The sequence below is a fragment of the Rhinoraja longicauda genome, chromosome 37, assembly GCF_053455715.1.
Source record: "Rhinoraja longicauda isolate Sanriku21f chromosome 37, sRhiLon1.1, whole genome shotgun sequence".
In the NCBI taxonomy this organism is placed as follows: Eukaryota; Metazoa; Chordata; class Chondrichthyes; order Rajiformes; family Arhynchobatidae; genus Rhinoraja; species Rhinoraja longicauda.
The window spans coordinates 7,230,577-7,249,011 of record NC_135989.1 but is presented as its reverse complement, the minus strand read 5'-3'; the positions used below and the strand labels follow the sequence as shown (position 1 = coordinate 7,249,011).

At 44.8% G+C, this 18,435-nt stretch overlaps 1 protein-coding gene across 3 annotated transcripts in view; it reads right to left on the bottom strand.

Moving 5' to 3' along the window:
- The window catches only part of dock6 (dedicator of cytokinesis 6), a 218,519-nt gene that overhangs the window by 50,163 nt on the left and 149,921 nt on the right, over window positions 1-18,435 (bottom strand). For 2 of the 3 annotated variants that reach the window (XM_078429227.1, XM_078429228.1), the window contains 3 exons: window positions 15,522-15,628; window positions 13,961-14,128; window positions 8,956-11,753 (listed from right to left, as the gene is read on the bottom strand). In XM_078429227.1, coding sequence (XP_078285353.1) covers window positions 11,711-11,753; window positions 13,961-14,128; window positions 15,522-15,628 — 318 coding nt within the window. In that variant the 3' untranslated portion in view covers window positions 8,956-11,710. Of the gene's footprint in view, window positions 1-8,955; window positions 11,754-13,960; window positions 14,129-15,521; window positions 15,629-18,435 lie in introns of those variants that run through there. The other variant, XR_013549428.1, reaches the window with a different exon arrangement.

Here is an 18,435-nt window from a genome sequence, read left to right as displayed (position 1 = left end):
CGCTGTCCCACAGTGCCACCTTAACTTCTCTACAAAGGATGGGAAATGTGTTCACATTTTTACACTTAAGTGGATATTTTGAGACATCCCCCAAGTACAGGGAGTGTGCGGGACCTCCTGGGTCACATTTCATTTACTTTTATGGAAGATTATGGAGTTGATATCCCACAAATAGGCAGTCGGAATACTTCTGAATTCTGTTGCTGAATTTTCCCACCACTGCATCAAACTCCCTGGTCTATTATTTTATTGCTCTGTGAGCGCAGTATCAAAAATATATCAAGCCAATTACCAGCTGTGCAATGTCTCAGCAAAATAATAAAGGAGTTGCTGTGTTAACGTCTTTCAAACGCGTTGAGCATTCCCTGCCCTTTTAAAGCCAGAGAAGGAAAGACTACATTCAAGAGAGAGCTGGATAGAGCTCTTAAGGATAGCGGAGTCAGGGGGTATGGGGAGAAGGCAGGAACGGGGTACTGATTGAGAATGATCAGCCATGATCACATTGAATGGCGGTGCTGGCTCGAAGGGCCGAATGTCCTCCTCCTGCACCTATTATCTATTGTCTATTCTCCTCCCATTTCTATGATAAAACATAGTTGCCTCGTTCAATGGCAAAGTTCTGTAGCGTTGCTGTATGTTTTGCCCAGAAAGACCACAAAATCACCCAGTTATTCTGCTCAAACCAGGACTAACTCACCTGAATGGTTGCTGTCCAAACATATCATCCACGGCAAAGTCAGTTTCTCGTTTGGTGTGGTCATTGACTTCAATATCCACCCTTCTGCAGATGCACATTTGAACAGCCTCTTATCTTCAGACACTTTGCACTGAGGCTCCTAAATTACTTTGGCTGAGCCTTATCACTTTTACCACAAAAGATATCACGTGAACACAACCGCCTCCAAGCTGTGTATCACCCATTTCTATCATGGATTGCCCAGTAAACATAGAAAATAGGCGCAAGAATAGGCCATTCGGCCCTTCAAGACAGCACCGCCATTCAAAATGATCATGGCAAATCATCCAAAATCAGTACCTGCTTTTTCCCCATATCCCTTGATTCCTTTAGCCCAAAGAGCTATATCTAACTCTCCCTTGAAAGCATCCAGTGAATTGGCCTCCACTGCCTTCTGTGGCAGAGAATTCCACAGATTCATAACTCTCTGGGTGAAAACGTTTTTCCTCAGAAATCTCAGTCCTAAATGGCTTACCCCTTATTCTTAAACTGTGACCCCTGGTTCTGGACTCCCCCAACATCAGGGACATTTTTCCTACATCTAACCTGTCCAATCCCTTAAGAACATTTTTCCTTCATCTAGCCTGTTCAATCCTTTAAGAATCCCTTACCAGTACTCTGGAAGTTGCCTGGTTAGACAGCTGCTCTTGGCTTGACCACCTGAATCTGCAGACAATGGTGAACACAGCCCAGTCCATCACAGGCTCGTCACTTATTTCCATCGAGCCCATCTTCACAATGCTTCGCATCAGGAAGAGTGGAAGTATCAAATTTAAAACTTTAAAATGTGAATGACTTTAAAAATATAACACCGATTTCAACTTCTTCCATTCGCACCAAAGGGACGACGGTGAGTAAGGTGGGCCTAAAATTGTTGCGCTATCGTGTACCGTTTTGGCTGTAGTTCAGAAACAAACAAGAGTTTTAGTATATAGATTTAGTATATAGATGTATGAGCATCATGCAACTAGGAATAACTTTGCGCCAGGTGTATATGACAGGTTAACTCATCTAATCTGATCAAAACACAATGGCCGATGTTTAGTGAGAAGCAAAGATACTAGAGGAGCAAGATAGACCACTCGACCCTAAAAACTGTAGAATGTCAAGGCGCCATTTTAGTAGGCAGAAACTTGGAGAAACATTTAAAAAGAAAAATAACAAATATCTGTGAATTGATAGATGATATATTCTGCATTTTAATGGTATCATCACACGTACAGTTCCCCCAAAACACTGATTACACTGCGAGAGGCGGGTTTTGCTTACTAAAATGGCAGACGTTACACTCCTTTGCATACTACACCAGTATAGGCGATTTCGACGGAGTGGTTCATCTTGCTCCTCTAGTATCTTTGGTGAGAACCCACTTGCTCTATATGGATCGAACAAAAGGCTGAAGTCCTTAAAGTTATGTCCTCGTGAAGAGTCTCAAATGAAGCTGCAGTTTCAAGATAGGGGGGGGGACAACCATTTAAAACCAAGGCACGTGGACATTTCTTCTCACAGAACGTAGTAAATCGCTGTAATTCTCTATCCCAGGTGTGGAGGTGAGATCAATATCTATATACTAAAACTCTCGTTTGTTTGTTTATTTGTGATCAAACTACAGCCAAAACGGTACACGATAGCGCAACAATTTTAGGCCCACCTTACTCACCATCATCGCTTTAATGGTACAGCAAGTAGTTTTATTGAAATTGGTGTTATATTTTTAAAGTTATTCACATTTTAAAGTTTAAATCTATCTCTTAGGGAGGGAGGTGGGAGGGAGGTGGGGGGGAGGGAGGGAGGGGGGAGGATGGATAAGGGGGGTTGAGGGGGAAGGGGAAGTGGGGAGGGGAGGGGGCTGCACCAATGTAGGGGAGGTTTGGGCCCAACGGGTCCACTTGGTCGAGTAAATACTTAAAGTGGAGGAAATACCTTTTTGAAAGATGAGAGAATTAATGTGAGATCTGGTACAGAGGAGATGATGATATTGGATGGTGAGAAAGGCTTGGGAGACCTGGTGGCGTATTCTTGCGCCTATTTTCTTGCCCCACCACCATCTATGTTGCGTGAACAAACTAGAATATACAAAAGGGTGCCTGCTGCTAGCAATTCAACTTGACTTTGTTTATTCAAAGAACTGAGTGGCACGGTGGCGCAGCGGTAGAGTTGCTGCCTTACAGCGCTTGCAGCACCACAGACCCGGGTTCGATCCCGACTACGGGCGCTGTCTGTACGGAGTTTGTACGTTCTCCCCGTGACCTGCGTGGGTTTTCTCCAAGATCTTCGGTTTCCTCCCACACTCCAAAGACGTGCAGGTATGTAGGTTAATTGGCTGGGTGTAAATGTAAAAAATGTCCCTAGTGTGTGTAGGAGTGTTGATGTGCGGGGATCGCTGGGCGGTGCGGGCTAGGTGGGCCGAAGGGCCTGTTTCCATGCTGTATCTCTAATCTAAACTAAACTGCAGTGTTTTACAGGTAATTTGTAATGATTTGTCCAATAACCAGGGAATAGTTTGAAAATCAATTGCAAAAGAACTGGAGGGGGGCATTTTTACGTAGCTTTCAGTTTTGTGAATGCTGAACCTGCAATGGCAGCAAAGCAGGTTCTGTAAATGACTTCAAAAGGAAGTCTGAAGACGAGTCTGGACCTGAAACGTCACCTCCAGAGATGCTGCCCGACTTGCTGAGCTAATCCAGCACTTTGCGACTTTTTTTGTAGTAAATCAGCACCTGCGGTTCCTTGCAACTTCAAGTGAAAGATGACAATAACCAGGACAAGACATTTATCTGGCTGTTGCCAAAGATTAGGAATGTGTGGCTGATATAAATACCTTTCCAGAGAGCCTGCACTGACACCACGGATGAACTAGTCTCGTAGCCTGTCATGAGGTTTTATGACTTTATCAAGGAACTGCCTGACACGGATCCTGCATTGTGGATTCTGCTTGCATGAAGTTGGAAGTTCATCACCCTCTGTCTGAAGGAGCCCGAAGGCTTGTCAGACGGCTTAACCCGGAGGGAGCCGCTGGAGAGGTCGGACGCGAGGAGTAAGGGCCGGTAGGAGGGTGAACCGGGGTAATGCCTCCAGCGCCTTCAAGGTCGGCTGCAGGACAGACTGGGACAGACACAAAGATGGCCGGGCGAGGAGAGGAGAGGGACATCAGTTTGCAGGAATTTCTCCAGTACTCCGGGCGTGCAGGCCGACTGAACTTTGGACTTTGAATAATGGCGGCAAAAATGGCGGCGCCCGGTTGTGTAATATATGCTAAAATAATTTCATTGTACAGTTGCAGATGTGACAAATAAAGCATTATTGAGGTTCCATGGAATTTAACTGCTTCGTTTCCATCTATATACTAAAACTCTCGTTTGTTATCTTGTTTGTGACTGAACTTCAGCCAAAACGGTAAACGATAGCGCGACAATTTTCGGCCCACCTCACTCACCATTGTCACTTTAGTGACAATGCAAGTAGTTTCATTGAAATTGGTCTTATATTTTTAAAGTTATTCACATTTTAAAGTTTAAAAGGAGGGGAGGGGGAGAGTGGGGGAGAAGGGAGGGGGGGGGGGGGGGGATTGAGGAGAGATGGGAGGGAGGACAGGTTGCTGTACCAATGCAGGAGAGGTTTGGGCCCACCCAGTCCACTTGGTCTAGTATTCCATAAATTTCAGATCTAAAGCGGGAATGTTTTGTTATTCATATGTTGGGACTGTAACACAATGTCAGATGCTGTGGTTCAAACAATCGTTCAATTTGCTGTTAGAGCTGTGATTGTCAGATGGTGCTGACAAAAGCTTTATCAGTCGTGTGGTGCAGTGTTAAAGCTGTAACACACCATCATCTAATGAGGTGCTGTAACTGTGTCATTGTCAAATACCACAGCATGGTAACAACCACAGACTGAGTTTAAGGCAGTTAGTCTAAGCTAAGCTATGACATGCACCAGATGGAGCAGTTCTGGACTATTAGCACATCATCACCACAAACTGTGATAATCAAGAATACTTCATCGATTCCCGACATTCGGCAGTTTCCCTGATAAAATGCTGCTAGGAATTGTTGGCATTTCGCCCACAAGGGCTGGAAGTTTGGGACTTGTATAAGTGTAGAAATTGTGAACCTGCTGATGGTGGTTGCCGCTAGTGTGCAAATCCTGCAATTCCATGGTGTGTAAGCCAGGGATTCGGCCCACTGAGGCTCTGCCTGTCTGCACTAGGGGCATTACCAGAGAGGCCACTCGCTTCAATGGATAGGAACCGCCGTAGAGTATCCACGGTAAGTATTAACTAAGAAATTTAAATTTCCAAATCAATTTAATCTTCATAAAATACAAAATAATTAAAATGTTTGTTAGATTTTTAAAGCTTTTGATTTAAAACTTAATTTTAATTCTTTTAAAATTTATTTTTGACTCTTTCTCCTTATCAGAGAAATTCGATTATTTGAGGGTTTTAACAGCTGGCTAGGCTGGAGAGTGTGTTTTTAGCAGGCTGACAATTTTTTTACAGCATTTCTGAGGGTGAAACTTGCTCAGGGCAGGCCGTACAATAGTTATTTCTGTCTGGAAGCTCCTGTGCTCTATAGGGACTTGACAATGATCTTTTCAAAGGATCAATGGTGCTTTATACTAGACCAAGTGGACCCATTGGGCCCAAACCTCTCCTGCATTGGTGCAGCTCCCTCTCCTCCCCACTTCTCTCCCTCCTCACCCCTCCCCTGTCCCTCCCCCTCCTTCCCCTCTCCCTTCACCCCCCTCTCCCTCCCTCCACCCCCCTCTCCCTCCCTCCCTCCCACTCCACCCCACCCCCCTCAACCTCCTCCCCCCCCCCACCCCCTCCCTCTCTAGGAGATAGATTTAAACTATAACACCAATTTCAATGAAACTTTTTCCATTAGCACCAAAGGGACGACGATGAGTAAGGTGGGCCTACAATTGTCACGCTATCATGTACCGTTTTGGCTGCAGTTCAGGAACAAACAAACGAGAGTTTTAGTATATAGATGAGAGGTGTAGATAGGGTAGACAGTCAGCACCTTTCTCCCAGGGTGGAAATGTCTAATATTAGAGGCCAAGCTCTAAGGTGAGAGGAGGAAAATATAAATGGAGATGTGCTGGGCAAGATTTTCTTTAGAGGATGGTGGATGTCTGGAACACGTTGACGGGAGGTGTTGGTGGAGGCACATACCATAAATGCGTTTAAGAAGCTTTTAGCTAGGCACATGGATTTGCAGGGAACAGAGGGATATGGATTACTTGCAGGCAGATGAGATCAGTTCAGCGAGGCATCATATCATATCATATATCATATCATATATATACAGCCGGAAACAGGCCTTTTCGGCCCTCCAAGTCCGTGCCGCCCAGTGATCCCCGTACATTAACACTATCCTACACCCACTAGGGACAATTTTTTACATTTACCCAGCCAATTAACCTACATGCATCATGTTTGGCACAAACATTGTGGGCCAAAGTACCCATCTCTGTGCTGTACCATCCCATGTTGTGCGAGGAAGCTTTGGTGAGGAGCCTGTCCCAATGAAGACTTAGTGGGCAAGTCAAGAGGTTAATGCAAATGGATTGCCAGGGCTGAAAAATTCCAGTATTGGTTGCATCTTATAAGATTATTAAGGGGTTGGACACATTAGAGGCAGGAAACATGTTCCCAGTGTTGGGGGAGTCCAGAACCAGGGGCCACAGTTTAAGAATAAGGGGTGGGCCATTTAGAACGGAGATGAGGAAAAACTTTTTCAGTCAGAGAGTTGTAAATCTGTGGAATTCACTGCCTCAGAAGGCAGTGGAGGCAAAATCTCTGAATGCATTCAAGAGAGAACTAGATAGAGCTCTTAAGGATAGCGGAGTCAGGGGGTATGGGGAGAAGGCAGGAACGGTGTACTGATTGAGAATGATCAGCCATGATCACATTGAATGGTGGTGCTGGCTCGAAGGGTCGAATGGCCTCCTCCTGCACCTATTGTCTATTGTCTATCTTCTTACGAGACACTGAGCCTCTTCTATTAGACACACACATCCTGGTTTGGTCTGAGCGTACCAGAAATGCTGCGTTGCATCCACAAACCTAAGGAACAATATACACAGCAGGAACCTTCAAAAAATAAACTGAAACAGAAACATATTTTTAGAAGCAACATTTTGAAAAGATCAAAGCCTTACTTTGCCGGTTTTGCTGAAACAGGAATTTGCTGCTTGCATTGAAGAGATCAATAAAGAAATGACTTTATGCAGGGCTGCAAATTGAATGCAGACGGACTTTTTTTCGCTGAAGATTTCCAGGTTTTGAAGATGAAGCATTGCACATGGACTGTCCACCATGTGGTACCCAGGGTAAGTATTAACGAAGACATTTAATTTTCTAAATCGTTAATGTTCATAAAATACAAAATAATTACATTTTTTTGTTAGATTTTGAAAACTATTAATTTAAAATTTAAGTTTGATTCTTTTTAAATTAATTTTTGACTCCTTCTCCTTATCAAAAAACGATGACTTTTTTTGAGGATTTTAACTGCTGGCTAAGTTGGAGAGTGTGGTTTAATAGACAATAGGTGCAGGAGTAGGCCATTCGGCCCTTCGAGCCAGAACCGCCATTCACCGTGATCATGGCTGACCATCCACAATCAGTACCTCCCCGTTCCTGCCTTCTCCCCATATCCCTTGACTCCGCTATCATTTAGAGCTCTGTTTAACTCTCTCTTGAAAGCATCCAGGGAATTGGCCTCCACTGCCTTCTGAGACAGAGTTCCACAGCTTCACAACTCTCTGGGTGAAAAAGTTTTTCCTCATCTCCGTTCTAAATGGCCTATCCCTTATTCTTCAAATGTTAGCATACTGACATTTTTTTATCCAGCATTTCTGAGGGTGAACTTGCTCTGGGGCTGGCCGTACAATAGTTGTTTATGTCTGGAAGGTCCTATGCTCTATAGGGACTTGACAATGAACTTTTTATTGGATCAATGGTGCTTTATTATCACAATGTGCAAAACATAGTGGAATTGTTTTTTTTTACTGTCCACCATGTTTGTAACTGGAAACATCAAGAGTTTTGACCAAGAATCAGTAGTTTGGTGATGTTCCATGAAGTGTGGGAAAAAGTAATCATCAGAATGACAGAATTGTTTGGTCTTTTTTATTGACAACACAGATTATTACAAGTTGAAAGAAAAAAAAAATCCATTTCAATAATGCAACAGCCCTCACCCTTCTAAATCCAATTCACACCCATTCCTGTTCCACAACTAGTAAAAGTGCAAAGGTTGTCTAGCAAAATACAGAATCAACAAATCAACCTGAGAAAAGCAGGTTGAAGATAAGGTGGGAAACACACAGAACTCGAGAACTCCCTGCGACTGGTACTTTGGATATGGCCCGTGGGTTCGTAAACTGAGAGCACTTGTGTTCCATTGTACAACAGCATTATCAACAGTGCAGAATAAAGTCAATCTGCTGTAAACAAAGAGTCCCATCCCGTGAGTGCCTTTCATTCAATTAAAAATAAATCATGAACATTAAGGGTGAAGTCTCAGTCTGACGATATATCCCTTTAGTGTTCTCAATCAGTTGGGTGCCTCACTTTCATGACTAGGTGATAAGATAGTTAACACATACATGTGTACATCCAAGAAGCACTGTAATGAACGCATACGCCCGTAACCTAATTATTTCAAGAAAAGGGCAGCAGACGGAGATTCACGGGAAAATGGTTACACTATAACCGGGTCTTGAATAATGCCCCCAGTATAAGGAGTCTAATGAGCCTTACAAGGAAGATGTCACATTGGTGCACGTCATTCTCGTTAACTGCCCTGCAAACGTGCTCATAGAGTTTCAGTGGTTGCATCCATCAGTCATTGATGTATTTATGACAGTCTTGTTCACACGTTAATAACATTTTTTAAAAAGTAATATAAAAGACTATTATATATAAAAAAAACAAATTTATAACACGAATTCAGTGTCATCGAGTAGTGGTTTTGTATCAGGACTTGCTAACTCTTCAATGCAGCCATTATTGTAGCTGTCTGTTCGTATCCACGTTCTGCACAATAAGAGACATGCAGAAGAATCCACAGGGCTCTCTTATCTCTTGCAGAGTCCAACCAACAAGGGATAACTCCCACTGCATTCTCCAAAGTTGCTGCTTTATGATCCTTGTGCTGCTCTGACATTAATAATGTTGATCCAAATCCCCCCCCCCCCCCCCTCCCTAGTATATTATGGTACTCTAATACTGGCCACAAATGTTTGGTCACATTTTGAGGCGTGTACTTCGCATAGAGCAGCAGAGCCAGCCAATGTTAGTGCGTAAGAAGGAACTGCAGATGCTGGTTCAAACCGAAGATAGACACAAAAAGCTGGAGTGATTCAGCGGGACAGGCGGCATCTCTGGAGAGAAGGAATGGGCGACGTTTCGGGTCGAGACCCGTCTCCAATGTTAATACTTATTCCCCACCGTCTCACTGCCACTCGCAGTGGAAATCTGCACAGTAGTAATTGTGTTGGTACACTGGAGAATTGCAAATAAGAGTACCCCCAACAAGAGTCGAAGACCTGAAACGTCACCTATCCATGTTCTCCAGAGATGCTGAGTTACGCCAGCACTTTGTGTCCTTTTCTGTAAACCAGCACCTGCAGTTCCTTCTTTCTACCATAAATACGACTGCTTGGTCACTGTGAACACAGCATAGGTAGACCTTCCCTCCTGTTTGAAGAAGCCAGGGCTATGAAATTGCGAGAACACACAAATCTGGTAAATCTTTGGGAGTAGAGAAAAACTGCCTGGCCTAATAAAGGACCAAATAAAACCTCTGGATACTGGAATTTTTAAAGTGTGTCAGACTCACACAGTCTTAAATAAACATGCTCTGTGTAAAATATTCCATTACATCCTTAAATAATCTGAATAAATAAGAATAAATCATGTAAAAAGAGTAAAGACTACAATCACCTCTTTTGAAATTGCACAGAAGGATTAGGTTTCAAATAACACATGACAGCAACTACAAAGATTGTACTCCAGAGACAAAGGCAATGTGAACTAAATAGAAAAGTGGTGGGATTACTCAGCACTGCCTCCTAATCTGCATCACATATAGAACAGGGATGTAAAGGGAGCTGCCTCTACCCTGGGCAAGTCAAGAGGTTGCCTCTACTCGGAAACTGATTACAACATGCGATGCCTGTATAAAACACGGATAAAAATCTGGGAACTTCAGGACCCACCTTTACCCACACGGTAGTTGAGAGAGGAAGGGAGAGCACTGGAATTTGTTAGCTTCTGACAATTACAGACACACAATGTGAAAGAGGATGCCGAGTCTGGAGTGCTTCAGTCATAAAATATGGCAATGGATTGAAGGGTTAAACTCAAGGGATTTAACACAGATCAATGCACTTGAACAGAGATGCTTGTATAAGGATTAAAGTGAGTTGATGTGTTACTGCAGGTACAGTATTAATCATCGGATGTTTTTATATTTTATTTAGAGTGCTTATTTGGTCAGCTAACCCGATAACAGGTATGAGCATTAAATAACAATTACTGTAAGACCATCATGTTGTTGATAAAAAACATTCTTTAAAAACTTGAAACAGCATTAACTTGACATCACTAATGCTGACCAATCCCCTAACACTGCGTTTGGCCATTTCCTTTCTTAACGGCAAATTAGATGGAAGCAAAGATGACCACCGTAAAGAAAAAGGCCAACCCTCAAGATATGGGTTGCAGATCCATACATTCTTCTTCTTCCTTCCGGAACAACCTTTCATTGTTCTTCCTGGGACATATGACAATAAAACACTTTTGACTTTCCATTTAAATGCAATGGCTGCTTGGCTTGCCAAAATGTTCCCTCAGCAAGTGACGACACTGTCAAACACTTTCCAACTGGTAGATCTTTAAAACGGAGAGCTATTGGATTCATGTGTCTATTGAGTTGCAAAGTGACCTGTCAGACATTCTCTAGTGTTACATCAGCAGTTGTGTCATCCCAAAGACTAAATTATATCATCAAAAGCAAAGGAACTCCAAAGAAGGAAAACTGTGTAAAAACTGAGCAGAAACCAAATCATTAAAAGATAACGGTAGTGATGTCATTCTTTAAATGTCACTCCAACACATACTTAATGAAAAGGAGTTAACGTTTGGAATGATAGGGTGATTTTTTAGTCTTTCTTAAAAGGTCATTAGTACATAAAATATGTGCACAGCGGAAATAGTAATCCAGTAATAAATTATAAAACAGATATTGGATGACTTAGATTGATAGGCAGCAGAGTGGTCCAGTTTTTTTTTCTCAAGTTACTTGATATTTAAGTATTTGATTTTTGTTTGTGTGATGGTGTTGACTGAGTATGTGTTAAGTTTCTTGCTGCCAACTTAAACCAGTGCCAAAGTGCATCCTTCCCGAATTGCAAAAGATACATTCACGACAAGAAAACAAAGCTAAATTTTGAAAGATCGAGCACCCACCTCTTCACACCTTGTTGCAAGTCGAAGCTGAGAGTTGCTGCAGGTGGCTTTTAGTGTCAGAGTGCACCAGGTAATACTGTACAGGGCACAAGTGCATTGGCCAAGGATAGGTCATCAAATTAAACAACAACCGCCCATTCCAGTATGAAGGTGCAGACACAAACACAATGAAGATAATTTTGCTTTAAATGCTTGGACTGATAAAAAGGTCAAATTAATCGTTCAACAGGTAGAATGATGTTCAGGACCACATAAAAATAACTCAGCCAGACCCACATGGAGCAATGTTTCTAACTTTGACAATGGTCCCCGGTGAGGTGAAAATGTAGTCGACAACTGCCTTACGTTGAAGTGGTCCTGAAGAGGGGGCTTTAAAAAGAGCAAACTCTCTGTCCCTGAACCTTGAGCTTTCCTCAGTCTTCCTTCATGCCAGGTCCTTCACACTCGAGAGTTCAAACAAAAATAAAACCACTGCGTCCGCCAGATCTTCAGATTTCCACTTTACGCAAGCTCGATCGGCTGAAAGAATTTCTGAAATAAAGCACAGCAAAGTTTAAGGGCTGTGGGAATGTTGCAGCCCACTAATAAACGCTGTACTTCCCACGAACACGTTGGCCTCTAAGCTACACTGAAAATGCTGATTCTCGCATGCAATACAGTATCTCTAAGATACCATTGTGTGTTTGTGATCACTGAATATCTTAAGAGAGAAGGAATGGGTGACGTTTCGGGTCGAGACCCTTCTTCAGACTGAATATCTTAAAATGACGGAAGTGGGAGGAAGAGTCTCTGATCCGCCTCTGCCAATCAATGAGGCGATCTTATACCTCTGTTTTGCTCTCTGAAAGGGAGCAGCTGATAAAGATGGGAACAGACAGGCCGATGTGAGAGGGGAGTAGGAGCTGACAGGAGAGGAACAAGAACAGCAAACAGCGATCCAGAAAAAGTAAGAGAGGACAAGGTCAGGAGAAAGAGACATTTGGTGGAATGAGCGTGGTTAGTTAAGTTTAGAGATACTAGGCCCTCCGGCTCACCGATCCCCGCACTCTAACACCATCCCACACACACTGGGGACAATTTACAATTTTACCAAGCCAATTAGTCAATAAACCTGTAGGTTTTTTGAGTGTGAGGGAAAACCGGAGATCCAGGAGAAAACCCACGCAGGACATGGAGAGAACATATAAAGTTCGTACAGCCAGCACCTAGAGTCAGGATGGAACCCGGCTCTCTGGCGCTGTAAGGCAGCAACTCTACCTCTGCGCCACCGTGTTGCCCCATGTTGTGGGGGAGTCGTTCAATGACATGGGCCTGCAGGTCTGAGGAGGAGCAAGGCTGTTGGTGTTGTGTGTCAGCAGTGGTGTGCAACAACATTGATGTTGAGGGTCAGACTAATCAGGTTGGTGATATGTGGGGCAGGTTAAGTTAATGATGTGGGGATTAGTGAGAAATCGATGGCAGTTGGTTGAGGGGGTGTGAGCGCTGGGTAAAATGAGAGAATCGGGGAGGAGAGTGAAAGGGTTGGGTCAGAGGAGTGAGGGTGGTGGGTCTACGAGCTCAGTGAAAAGACTGGGAGGGCGAGCAAATAGTCTGGAAGGGTTAGTGAGGAGTCTGGTCTACTCCGCCATTCAATCGTGGCTGATCCACCTTTTCCTCTCAACCCCATTCTCCTGCCTTCTCCCCATGACACCTGTACTAATCAAGAATCTGCCAATCTCCGCCTTCAAAATATCCATTGACTTGGCCTCCACAGCCTTCTGTGGCAATGAATTCCACAGATTCACCACCTTCTGACTAAAGAAATTCAATAGACAATAGACAATAGGTGCAGGAGTAGGCCATTCGGCCCTTCGAGCCAGCACCACCATTCAATGTGATCATGGCTGATCATTCTCAATCAGTACCCCGTTCCTGCCTTCTCCCCATACCCCCTGACTCCGCTATCCTTAAGAGCTCTATCTAGCTCTCTCTTGAATGCATTCAGAGAATTGGCCTCCACTGCCTTCTGAGGCAGTGAATTCCACGGATTTTCAACTCTCTGACTGAAAATGTTTTTCCTCATTTCCGTTCTAAATGGCCTACCCCTTATTCTTAAACTGTGGCCCCTGGTTCTGGACTCCCCCAACATTGGGAACATGTTTCCTGCCTCTAACGTGTCCAACCCTTTAATAATCTTATATGTTTCGATAAGATCCCCTCTCATCCTTCTAAATTCCAGTGTATACAAGCCTAGCCGCTCCAGTCTTTCAACATATGACAGTCCCGCCATTCCGGCAATTAACCTAGTAAACCTACGGTGCACGCCCTCAATAGCAAGAATATCCTTCCTCAAATTTGGAGACCAAAACTGCACAGTACTCCAGGTGCGGTCTCACTAGGGCCCTATACAACTGCAGAAGGACCTCTTTGCTCCTATACTCAAATTCCTCCTTATCTTCCTTCTAAAGGTATATGCTTTTATTCTGAGGCTCTGCCCTCTGGTCCTAGACCCTCCCACCAGTGGAAACATCCTCTCCACATCCACTCTATCCAGGCCTTTCACAAATCGGTAATCTTCAATTAGGTCCCCCCTCATCCTTCTAAACTCCAGCGTGTACAGGCCCAGTGCCGACACACACTCATCATATGTCAACCCAATCATTCCCGGGATCATTCTCGTAAACCAATTTTAAAACAAAATTTAATTAAATCAATGAGGTCATGTTGTTAATGCTGAGAAATTCATGAAGCCCCCTTACCGGTGGCTTGTGCTGGGCAAGAGGTTCTTGTAGAGCTGCGGGATCTTCCTGCTAATCATGGGCTGCAAAGATTCCTTCAGTCTGTGGTAGTTACGCTCCAGCTCCCTGTGATATTCTTTCTGGTCTGCTCCTATCAGAGTCTTGTTCTTGCGCAAGGCATCATCACATCTGCAGACAAAGCACGGTTTGTTCAAGTGCACGCATATTTAACCGATTATACAACTGCTTTTCTTGGCAATAAGTGCCGTTTGATATTAGATGCAGCAAGATATGGTATCTTGCCCTGCACTCCTTGCCCGGTGTGTTCCCGATATGGGCTGTACATTGCTTACACTGAGCGAAGGTTGGATTGAGAGAAAAAGGCTGTCCGCGACCTGATTACAGCCACTGTTCACCGACAAGCTGCAACAATCAGCCTGAGATCACGGCTGCGCAGCGGTAGAGTTGCTGCCTTACAGTGGTTCGATCCTGACTATGGGTGCTGTCTGTATGGAGTTTGTATGTTCTTCCTGTGACCGCGTGGGTTTTCCCTGGGTGCCCTGACCCTGGTTCGATCCTGACTATGGGTGCTGTCTGTATGGAGTTTGTACATTCTTCCTGTGACTGCGTGGGTTTTCCTTGGGTGCTCTGGTTTCCTCCCACACTCCAAAGACGTGCAGGTTTGTAGTTGAATTGGCTTTGGTAAGAAAATTTGTAAATGGTTCCTAATGTGTAGGATAGTGCTGGGGTATGGGGATTGCTAGTCGGCATGGACTCAGTGGGCGATGGGCCTGTTTCCAAGCTGTATTTCTAAACTAAACTAAACTAAAGGGCGGCATGGTGGCAGCGGTAGAGTTGCTGCCTTACAGCGAATGCAGCGCCGGAGACCCGGGTTTGATCCCGACTACGGGTGCTGTCTGTACGGAGTTTGTACGTTTTCCCCGTGACCTGCTTGGGTTTTCTCTGAGATCTTTGGTTTCCTCCCACACTCCAAAGACGTATAGGTATGTAGGTTAAGTGGCTTGGTAAGTGTAAAAATTGTCCCTGGTTGTGTGTAGGATGGAGTTAATATGCGGGGATCGCTGGTCGGCGCGGACCTGGTGGGCCGAAGGGCCTGTTTCCAAGCTGTATCTCTAAACTAAACTAAACTGAGTGGGTCAGGCTGCATCAATGGAGGGAATGGACAGGCGGTGCTTTGGGTCAAGCCCTCCTTCAGTACATAGAAGAATCCCAACCAAAAATGTCACCTATCAGTCTGAAGAAAGGTCCTGACCAGGTCCTTTTCCTCTATAGAAGATGCTTGACCCGCCAAGTTCCTCTGGCATTTTGTGCTTTTTACTTAAGATTCCAACATGTGCACTCTCTTGAAACTTCCACTTGATCAGTCTGATGCAGACTCGTGACTGAGCAGCATGAGAACCAGGCTCATCAAGCCTGTCTCAGCTGCAGATTTTGACAGGAATTTAAGGGAAAGTTTAAGAGAGGCATGTCCTCAGGCAGCTGGTGCCTTCAGAGTTAAGGAAGTTGTGAAGCACAGGGCAGAATTAATCGGCACAGTGTAGACACAAAGATAATGACATACCGCTTCATGAAGTCTTTGAAGCAGAGACGGAGTTTGTTGTGATGTCGGAAGAGTTTGGGGTCATCCGGAATGTCTGCCAGGAAAACTTGGGCCACTTCCAAAGGCCCCTGAGAGAGTTCCAAGGAGAAACCAGCATTATTTCAATGATACATCTGTTACAACTGTACAAACCCAGGGACTGTTCATTACTTTCAATCACAAGCTGGGTTGATAATGCCATATTTCAAAGGTGAAGGGTTATAAGGGGCTGGAAGGAAAATGCTCAGAATACACAGGATAGTGTTTAAAGGAGCCAGAGTTACATTTCTTCCCAGCATTTTCTCAGCTGTTTTACCAATACACTAAATCTTTCAGGACATGAATACCAGCTGCTCTCAGTGCAGTCTTTTGACGGGGTCTGTCTTCATGTACTAGTGAAGGATTCTGAATGTCAGGGCTACGTGGCCAAGTGCAAACCCGTGCCCATCCAAGAATTACACTGTATAGCAGCAGCGTAGGAGGATGAGGGGTGATCTTATAGAAGTGTATAAAATCATAAGAGGAATAGATCGCACTGTGTCTTTTTACCAGAGCAGGGGAATCGAGAACCATAAGGTTTAAGGTGAGGGGGGAAAGATTTAATAGGAACCTGAGGGGCAACCTTTTCACACAAAGGATGGTAGGATGGGCGGCACAGCGGTAGAGTTGCTGCCTTACAGCGAATGCAGCGCCGGAGAATCAGGCTCGATCCTGACTACCGGCACCGTCTGTACAGAGTTTGTACGTTCTCCCCGTGACCTGCGTGGGTTTTCTCCGAGATCTTCGGTTTCCTCCCACACTCCAAAGACGTACAGGTACGTAGGTTAATTGGCTTGGTAAATGTAAAAATTGTCCGTAGTGGGTATAGGATAGTGTTAATGTGCGGGGATCGCTGGGCGGCGCAGACCCGGTGGGCCGAAGGGCCTGTTTCTGCGCTGTATCTCTAAATCTAAAAATCTAAGGTGTATGGAACGAGCTGCCAGAGGAGGTAGTTGAGTCAGGGACTATCGCAACATTTAAGAAACATTTAGACAAGTACATGGATAGGACAGGTTTAGAGGGATATGGGCCAAACACTGGCAGGTGGGAAAAGTGTAGTTGGGACATGTTAGGCGGTGTGGGCAAGTAATGCCGAAGGGCCTGTTTCCACTCTGTAAGACACTACGACTACGAGAACGTGCTCCTTCCCTGCCCTCCCTTGTCATTGAACCCACCCCGTCCCACTAGAGTCTTCAAGGTCAATTATTAAAATGCCTGCCACTGACCAGCCTGAGATCAAATAACAGGGCAGAGAACGGGAGGCAGATCTGGAATGTGTGTGCCGGGAGAGCTCAGTACCTCCTCAGGCAGTGTGGTTTATCTACACTGTCATTCATGCTCCAACTTTCAAGGGCGAGCTGTTCTATTTAAAGATGTACTTCAAACACAAAAGTTTGGTGGGAAACCTTATGGATCAGAGTGGGCATTTTATCACTTGCATTGTCAGAAGGCTCAGCTATAGAACTAACCCACTGCACAGTGGAAGCTGATAATAGGGGGAATATTCAGGGTGTCCTACGTGCACTGCTCAAGGAGAGAGCAAGACCCTGTGCTGGGGAGCTCCAACCCTGAGGCTCTTGGGCAAGTAGATGTAAGAGCAATTTCAGATGCAAGAGGTGTGATTTTGGAGAGAAGGCAAAAGCCTCAGTTTGCAAGCAGAAGGTTCCTGCGTTCAGTCAGAAGTGACCTTGGGATCTTTGACTTGAAGAGGGCAGCGGCAGATAAACAAGGAGAACATAACACAACACATAGGGCTGACATTATTATTATACTGATACTTTACATGTTGTTGGAAGCCGTGAAAACAAAATCAATAGAAAGCATGTGCAAAGAGCAACTGTTCCCCAGCCTGTTTACTGAAGGTAGTTTAAAATAGCATGGCAGGGCGGTTCATGCAGGGATAGTGATGATTCAATGATCCATAAACCCCCGAGTCAGTACTTATGATTGAGAAGTGTTGATTTTGTGCTATGATGTTCGATACCAATCAGATGTAAAAATATTACAATGATATAACCAACATTCCTGGAATGGCGGGACCGTCGTATGTTGAAAGACTGGAACGACTAGGCTTTTATACCCTGGAATTTAGAAGGATGAGAGGAGATCTTATCGAAACGTATGAGATTATTAAGGGGTTGGACACGTTAGAGGCAGGAAACATGTTCCCAATGTTGGAGGAGTCCAGAACCAGGGGCCACAGTTTAAGAATAAGAGGTAGGCCATTTAGAACTGAGACGAGGAAAAACTTTTTCAGTCAGAGAGTTGTGAATCTGTGGAATTCTCTGCCTCAGAAGGTAGTGGAGGCCAATTCTCTGAATGCATTCAAGAGCGAGCTAGATAGAGCGCTTACGGATAGCGGAGTCAGGGGGTATGGGGAGAAGTCAGGAACAGGGTACTGATTGAGAATGATCAGCCATGATCACATTGAATGGCGGTGCTGGCTCGAAGGGCCGAATGGCCTCCTCCTGCACCTATTGTCAAAATGGCGGCACTGCCCTAGCAGCTGCGGCTCACCTGCGGTCCATTTGTCTTTGTGTTTTTGTTGTTTTTTTTGGTCTTAATTGTAGTTGTGATGTGGTGTTTTTATGTTTGTGTACTATGTGTGTATGTGGGGGGGGAGGGGGAAACTGTAACATTGTAAATATGTGTCCCTTCCGAACGGAGACCCGACCTTTGTTTTCTGGGCCGTGTCTCCGTTCCAGCTGCGGCCTACCATCGGCCCAACTCCTGGAGCTGGCGGCCTCCAGGGCTCTGGTTCGCAGAGCCCGTGGATCGGACTTACCACCACCGGAGCCGGCCGTCTTCGGAGGCTGCGGGAGCGGCTGCGACTCGCCTTAGGCTCGGGCCGCGTGGA